Source organism: Maylandia zebra, linkage group LG10, assembly GCF_041146795.1.
Source record: "Maylandia zebra isolate NMK-2024a linkage group LG10, Mzebra_GT3a, whole genome shotgun sequence".
Classification (NCBI taxonomy): Eukaryota; Metazoa; Chordata; class Actinopteri; order Cichliformes; family Cichlidae; genus Maylandia; species Maylandia zebra.
In genome coordinates this window covers 18,922,573-18,930,779 of record NC_135176.1, presented here as the reverse complement: position 1 = coordinate 18,930,779, position 8,207 = coordinate 18,922,573, and the positions used below count along the sequence as shown (strand labels likewise).

At 40.0% G+C, this 8,207-nt stretch overlaps 1 protein-coding gene across 1 annotated transcript; it reads left to right on the top strand.

The window, feature by feature from the left end:
- Nucleotides 1–1,933: 1,933 nt before the first annotated feature.
- On the top strand, nt 1,934–6,895 carry LOC101483468 (protein ABHD15). The gene is made up of 3 exons (XM_004550163.2): nt 1,934–2,875; nt 5,535–5,764; nt 5,847–6,895. The coding sequence occupies exons 1-3, from the start codon at nt 2,126–2,128 to the stop codon at nt 6,520–6,522; spliced, it is 1,656 nt and encodes a 551-aa protein (XP_004550220.1). The 5' UTR covers nt 1,934–2,125; the 3' UTR covers nt 6,523–6,895.
- Nucleotides 6,896–8,207: the final 1,312 nt, after the last annotated feature.

Genomic DNA, 8,207 nt, shown 5'->3' with positions numbered 1-8,207 from the left:
TGTGAACTGGAAAGTTATGTTGTCAGCACCTGCTTTTATGTTTCCTAATTGCCAGGGCGGGGTTAGAAGGACTCGCTCTACCTGTCTAACCTTTGTCATGATCAGTCAGTAAGATTATTATGCGTTTAGCTTTAATATACACTATAACACAATTGAATCAGAAATATGTGCGCTTTAAACTTTAGACTTCAAGTTTATTACTGTTAAACTGCTATTTTAATATAGTATATTAACTCTAAGAAATTTCCGTTTCCATTCATTTTGAAAAAAATGAGAAATATGGAGTCTTAAATTTACCCTTTTACACTTTAACTGGCTTGAACAGACTGAAAGGTAAAAATATAATAGAGTAAAATATATTCAAATGCATGGAGTGTATTTGTCTTAGTTTGGATACATTTACATCTGCCCTGACTCGCTCCACTGCCACTGTGCCCTTAGGAGGTTCATCAGGGGCGCGTTATTATTTGTAGAAATACCAACGTGCATACTTTCATTTTAGCACTGCGCCGAGCGAGAAGCTGAACATCATGAAAATGCGGTCAAGCTTACATTAACACATAATGTGGAGGGTGAGACTTTTAGTGAAGACAGTACATTTTAGTTCTGCAGGCATGAATTTTAATCTATGATTTTTATCAGCAGCTACTGTATTATTATTTACTTTTGTTATGTAAGTAGACTGGCATTCACACACAAAAGTACACCATGTGGAGACAGAACACTTGAGACACCCCTCATTTCTTCATATTTTGTCAGGAAAATTGGAAATAGTAGTAGGTAGTCTTCAGGAATAGTTCTCCAGGCTTCTTGAAGGACATTCAGAGCTCGTCTTTGGATGTTTGCTTGCCTACTGTTTTGTTTTCCGTCAAGATGATCCCACAAATGTTCAGGCCCAGGCTCCAGGGAGGCCGATCCATGACTGATTCCACTGTGTGTTTTTCTATTTAGATTTAAATAAAAATAGGCAGTGTGTTGGGGATAATCCCCGTCTTCATAATTCTGTAACCTTATTTGTGGCATACATTTATTTAATTTGTGTATATTATAATAAAAATATTATTATTACATTTTGCAATGATGTTTTATGATTTTACATATTTGTCTTTCTTATGCTGATGTTTTCTGTAAAAGCTCATTTGGATTCATCACTTTTCTGTTCTGTTCTTATTGAAGAATGACTTGTGTGTCATGAGGTGATGAATGACTCAGGATGAAATCCTTATTAGGAGCCTCTGAAGTGGTTCAGGAGGATTTCAGTATTTTTGCTTGTAATCAATAAATTTAACATTTTACTGGTTATCATATGGTTATCTTTCCTAGAGGGGAGGAGTACACTACCCCAACCAGTCCTACCTGTCAGTCCTCAGTTGTGTATACTTTTTAAAAAAATGTCACAGTCAAATTACCAGTAATGTACTGCATACTAATGGTAATTATTACACACTTTGAACCGTAAGAGTCACTGAAAATACAATTTTTGCAGGTAATTAAAAATAGTTATATTTCATCTTCCGTGATTATAAACCAACACTAACAAGCATTCATCTTTGATTAAAGAATATAAATCTTCCTCCAAAATCAAACTGTGAGCGGAAATAAAACATTACTTTAAAACTTCTTTACAGATTTTTAATGAGAATAAAACTGTTGAAGGAAATTTTACAGTGACCGTTCTTCAGTGCAAAAATATACTGATATTTGCATTTAAGCCGTTGTTAAAAATAGAGTCGAAATGATTCCAGGAACAGAATAAGGTCCAAGACTATGATCATTTAAGATTTAATGGCTCAGATTTATGTGGCTTCTGTTTGCTTGATTTTTATGTGAGCTGGTAGTAAATGATTTATGGAGGGAGGAGAAAGCAGGGGCAGCAAGTGCAGAACAACTAACATTTGCCCCGGCCCTCTTTTTTCTCTCTCTTTGGCAATCTTTGAAAACTTCTCTTGAATCTCTCTGAATTGGAAAAAGGAGACGACGATACAGAGCAACAGATTGCGTGTCAGGCTGGATTTTCAGGTTCCTGGAGAAACAAGTAAGATGGCCGTTAACTGTTTTTGAAGAAATAAAAGTCAAGATATTCAAAGAAAACACTGGATTAAAATACATCATTTTGCATTTACAAATGGCATCATTTGTAGGGGATTATTTCCTCTTTTTGTTCCCATCCGTGCTACTTTTGCTGCTGTCTCTAACTCTCCGCTTGCCCAGAGTGCATTGTTGGACAGGGCTGGCAGTCAGGGCTTTAAGCTGGAGACTCTGGGTTATTATTTGCCTGATCCTGGGGCTGCCACTTCACAAGAACACCAGTGCAAGGGCTGAAGAGGTCAAATCAGCAGGGACTAATATTTTGTCAGGGTCAGGTCAGATCTCAGATGAATCCAGACTCATATGCAAACCCACCGCGCTGGCTAAATATCTGCTCCGGCACTGTGGCTCTCTGGCCAAGCCGAGACTGGCCACCTGGCCGAGGGGAGACCCCCACCTCCAGACACTGTCCAGCCTGCTGTGGGGCCAACATGGAGAGGCGTTGCAGTTCACTAGAGACAACCTGCTACTGAAAGATGGGGGAATCATAGCTGTGGACTGGGCTGTAGGAACAAAGATGGGTGAGGCTGCCACAAGAAAGAAGTGGGATGTGAGGAAGGAGCACCAGTCAGGGGTGAGGGCACCGGGCTGCTTCACCTCAGCACCCCCTGTCCTCCTCCTCATCCCTCAATACTGGGGAGGGATGACCCCCCACTTAAAGATGCTGTGCCAACAGGCTCTGTGTCAGGGCTTTTATGTGGTGGTCTTTCACCCTCGGGGCACAGAGGGGTGCCCGCTGACCACAGCACGAGTAACCGAGTTTGGAGACCCAGCTGATCTCGAGCAGGTAAAGAAAGACAATTTCATTATCAAACAGAAACTGTTGGACAAAGAAAATCCACACCTTCTGTCTAAGACATGATTAAAATTTTAACTCTTTTAATGGAAATGATTGTTTGTTTCATTCAGCTCAGTGTTGATAAGGTATTTTAGCTTTTTGTTTGTTTGTTAATTTGGTTTACTTTCCGTTAGTTTCCAGGAAAGATTTCCTTGTTTCGGATACGTTTTTTTTAATTATTAGGTATCACAAATAAAGTTATGCTGATCTGAAAGTGACACTGAGTTAAAAATGTAGGTCATTTTCAAGAACATTTCGTGACACCCACACACAGACACACACACCACAAGAAGCTCATTGATTTATGTACGTGTGGGTTGTTTCTACTTTTTGTGGTCCAAGTGCTGTATGTTTATTTTTCTTACAGGTGCGGCAGTTGGATATATATTGTGCATTACTATTTGTACTTTTTTATTACATCTTTCCATATTTTCTCCTAAACAAGGGGACCGTATAGAGAATTTATAAAAAGCAAAATGGGTTTGGCATAGCAGTGCATTCAGATCATAACTGAGACTGCAAAAGCTGCCAGACAGGATAGGAAACAGCAAAAAACAAAACTGTAGGTCTAAATACCTTTGAAGGGCTACGGCACGGTTTCCATAGGCACTTGATCTGATCGTGTTAAAGGCATGACAGCCAGGACCAGTAAGAATACATGTTTTAGTACGTGAAGCAGTCTGGCTGAGATATACTTTCACTTAGAACAATGCATTCGGTTGTTCAACTGGTTTGTTTTGCACGGCTTGGTTGTCTGACATCATTTTTGTGCCATTCATAAAAACGAAAGGAAAGAAAAGAAAGCAAAAGAAGAACGAAAAAAAGATCCGTTGTGTTGGTTGTGAGGACATTTGTGCTTGCTTTTGGTTTTGCTTGTTTGTGTTTGAGGTATGGATGCATTTGAAAATTTCAATTCGAATAAGTGTGTAATATGTAAGTAAAATCTGAGTGTGACGATTTGCAAATCTCATAAATCCATATTTTACTCACAATAGACAATTGAACACATCAAATGTTTAAACTGAGAAAATGCATCAATTTAAAACTGATGTTAGCTCATTTTCAACACCTGGGAACACTGAGGCATTCCCAGGCAAGCCGAGAGACATAAACTCTTCAGTATGTAGTGTATCTACCCCAGGGCTATCTCCAGGTAGGATAGGCCCAGAAAGCCTCATCCAAGAAGTATCCTAGATGCCCAAACAAACTCAGCTGGCACCTTTTGATGTGGAGGAGTAGCATCTCCACTCTGAGCCCTTCCCAAATGACTGAACTTCTGACCCTATCGCTAAGGCTGCGCCCAGCCTGTCAGAGAAAGCCCATTTCTGCTGTTTCTATCCACAATCTCATTCTTTTAGTTCCACTCTGGTGCGAGCTCGAGGTCACCACCTGCTGAAACAGAACCACATAATGTGCAAAAAGTAGAATCGAGAGGTGAGAGATGGATTGTTCCTTCTGAATCACAGGTTCAACTACTGGATGTACTCTGCTCACTGGCTCCCTGGTGTAAGCCTTCACAGGGAAGCTCAGGAGTGCTCAGCCCTGTAGCTTTTAGGAACACAGGCTGAACCTTGTCCACCCCAGAGGCAAGGCCACATAAGAGTTAAACTACCTGAGTGGCCTCACCCTCAGTGATTAACAAGTCAGCTGAGTCACTTGACGATTGGAGTCATTTCAAGGCCAACTGAAAGTCTCCCACACACAAGTATATGCTTCAGCCACATTTTCTCAGTTTAAACATTTCATATGTTTTTGTATGACCTTCTGAGAAAACATACATTCATGAGATTTGCAAACCTTTTTTGCTTTTGTGAATTTTACAAAGCATTTCAACTTTTTTTTAGTTACAGTTGAAACTTTTTTGTTTTTTTGTTTTTGGGAGTTTTTTGTTGGTTTTTTGCAATATTTTCTCTGAAGATCATCTGCCTGATGCAGATTGAAAAAAATGGTCTAGAAAACCTTTTAGAAAATGCAGAATGACGAACATTTAAGAAATGTGAGCAAAAAAAATTCAACTGTGTATGTGAAAAATACCAACAGCTGGCACACTGCTACTAAATTAGCATATTTATTGCTCTGACTCTTTTATGGCCCAGCACCTGCCCTATTTTTTGGTGTAGGTGTGCAAATATTTAGTTATTAATTTTTTTAAATCAAAAATTCCAACAGTAGCTCATTTTCAGCCAGTGGTCATATGGTTCAAAGGTTATGCACGTCAGGTGCACCTGCAGCTCTGTCCCTCTGGTGTCACTACAGTGTCCAAGGTGCACACACTAAGGAATACCAACAGAATCGTCTGTGGGTTTCAAAAGATATAAATAAAAATAATAAAGAGAAAGAACTAAAAACAAAATAGAAAAATTGGGTTTAAAAAATGTAAAAAAAAAAAAAAAAAATATATATATATATATATATATATATATATATATATATATATATATATATATAGATTTATTCCCAGGATAATATTCACGTCTGCATCAAATCCCTCAAGAAACTAATTCGAACACTGAGTTAGACATGTTGTTGTAAAATCGATACCGGTCACTTATTTCTGTTTTGACCATGATCTCACAGTGTCACTATCTTTCATGTCTTCCGTGATCAGGCGGTGGCTTATGTCCACAGCCGCCACCCGTCCTCTGTGCTTTTTGCAGTGAGTGAGGGGTCAGGCTCAGGGGTTCTTCTTTCATATTTGGGGGAGTGTGGATCGAGCACGTACCTGACAGCAGCAGCAGCAATCTCACCTGTGCTTCTCGGCCAACTGTGGTTTGAAACGCCTATGCCTCCTATTTACCGCTGGGGGGCACTGTTTCACCGAAAACAGCAGCTCAGAAGGTGAGAACAGTAAAAGTGTTATAGCACAGACATAAATGAAGCATGGATATGATATCTTTCTTTTGTTGGTTTTCTTTATAAGATATGCGAGTTCCTTCAGAGGCGTCCGGGATGTGGATCGGGCCCTCAGCTCTTCGTCCCTCAGGGACTTTGAGGAAGCACTTTTCTGCTCTCCAGCTCAGCCTCAATTAAGCCCTTTAAATTCTGGACTGAGCTCAAGATCTCACTCCCAGTGGGGCCTGGCATCTTCAGCAGCCTGGGCGCTGGATGAGAGGGCATACCCAGCCAAGGACTGGGAAAGCTACTGGGAGAGAAACGAGCCACTGAGAGATGCAGATGAGGTGGCGGTCCCTGTGCTCTGTGTATGCAGCAGTGATGACCCTCTCCTCCCGCCTGCCTCCACTTTGCCCCTTCCCCTTTTTATGAGCAATCCGTATTTCTTTCTGATGTTGACAGACAGGGGAGGGCATTGTGGATTTGCTCTGGAGGAGCAGGGGGGAGAAATGTGGAGTCATATCTCAATTCTGGAGTACTTTAGGGTCGTAGCTGAATTCCTGCGTGGGGATGAGAGGAACAGGGTGAGTTGGAGTGCTCTAATGGAAGAAAATAGTCAGGCTAGGCTGAGGGGCTGGAGCATGGCTCCTGCTCGTAGGAGAAAAGCCACAGAGATGAGAAGACCAAGACCACAGGCTGCTGATCAATGCGCCATGGATGCACAAGAAGGGAATTTCACCTGGAAGAGGTCCTACACACGCTGAAGGGGAGAGGATGGATTATTCCCAATTGTGGTATTGAGAAGATAAAAAACAAGTCTTTCAAATACAAGCAGACAAAAGAAAACTTATTTTTAACCAAGAAAAAAAATGCATAACTAATGACATTAGCTGACTAATGCCTATTGACATTTTTTCAAAACACACTGGTCTTCAAATAAAAGACCTTTATGTTTCCTGTCACATCATGTGAAAAAGTATTTGTCCGCTTTCTGACTATTTTTTTGTATATTTGTCAGACTTAAGCATTTCTTGTTATCAAAAGACTTGAGAACATGAGACATATATGTGTCAGTGATAACCTGAATACATTCAAAATGCAGTTTTTAAATCATGATTTCATTTATTAAAGGGAGAAAACAAATTATCTAAACCTATTCGGCCCTGTTTGACTGCTGGTATGTTCTTTTTGTGAAATGCTGTCACAGGTTTTTGCACCAGATCTAACTGGTCACAAACCTTCCAAAAAGTCTAAAGGTTTAACTCAGTCTTGGGGGATTACTGACATGTTTTTGGAGAATGGGAGATGAGTCTTTCACCCAGTCTCTTTCTTACTATTGACCCATTAACTCCGACCTTAAGGGGGCAAGTAAGCTGCAAACACATAACTGCCTCAAAATATATGTTTGTGTCTCCTGTGCTTTACGTCCATGAACAGACTGGTGTAGATGGGCTTAAGGTACATGTAGGATCTTATTATTATTTTGGACCATTTGTCTGAAAGACACAAATATCTTTAGTATCCATCAGTTGGGTGGTGGGGGTTAATCAACCAATCAGTGATCATTTTCAGGTGAGTAAATTTGTCATCAATTTCTTCTACCTGTTTAACTTAAGCAGTAGTGAAAATCACCAGTTATTGCAGTTACTGTGACCAAGTAACAAAATTCTCTCGAAAGAGGCTCCGTATTCCTCTGGCTTATAAATCTGAACTGTAATTCTTATCCACTTACTTTGAGAACACTCAGGAATCTCAGCTGCTTTACAGAAGTGTGCGTTTGTGCTCCTAGTGCTAGAAATGTTTCTGCTCTTCTCCAAACCCTGATGATTTTCTGTGCTACAGGTCGGTGGCACTACTCGAAAGTATCTACAAATCAAAACCATACTGCTCCTGGCTTTTTGTAAGATGACTTCGTTTGCAAAACGTCAACTTTTCCTACGATTTGTTGGTAAAATGATGACTGGATAGTGAAACCACGGGCTTCCGAACATGTTAAAAGGGAATTATTAATCAGTTTTTCCTGCTTCTCTCACAGTCTGCCCACTGAAATGATTTCTATTTATTTGTGGCAACAAATTGTTAAATGATTTTTTTTATTTTTTTAAATATAGTAAAACTCATCCAAACTGTACAAAAGCTTGTGCTGCACAATGGAGGTGGTTGTTGGTGCAAAACTCCTTGAACCTCCTTTGGTACAATAGTACAAATGTCTATTTTTGCAAAAAACATCCAAATTATAAACAATCCCATTTCATTTATATGGTGCCAAATCACAACAACAGTCACCTTAATGTGTTTTATATTGTAAGGTAAAGACCCTACAGAACTACAGAGAGAACCCCACAATCAGACCACCCACTATGAGCAAGCACGACAGTGGGAAGGAAAAACCCCCTTTTAACAGGAAGAAACATTAAGCGGAATAAAATTCTCTACCGGGGTCTCCGGA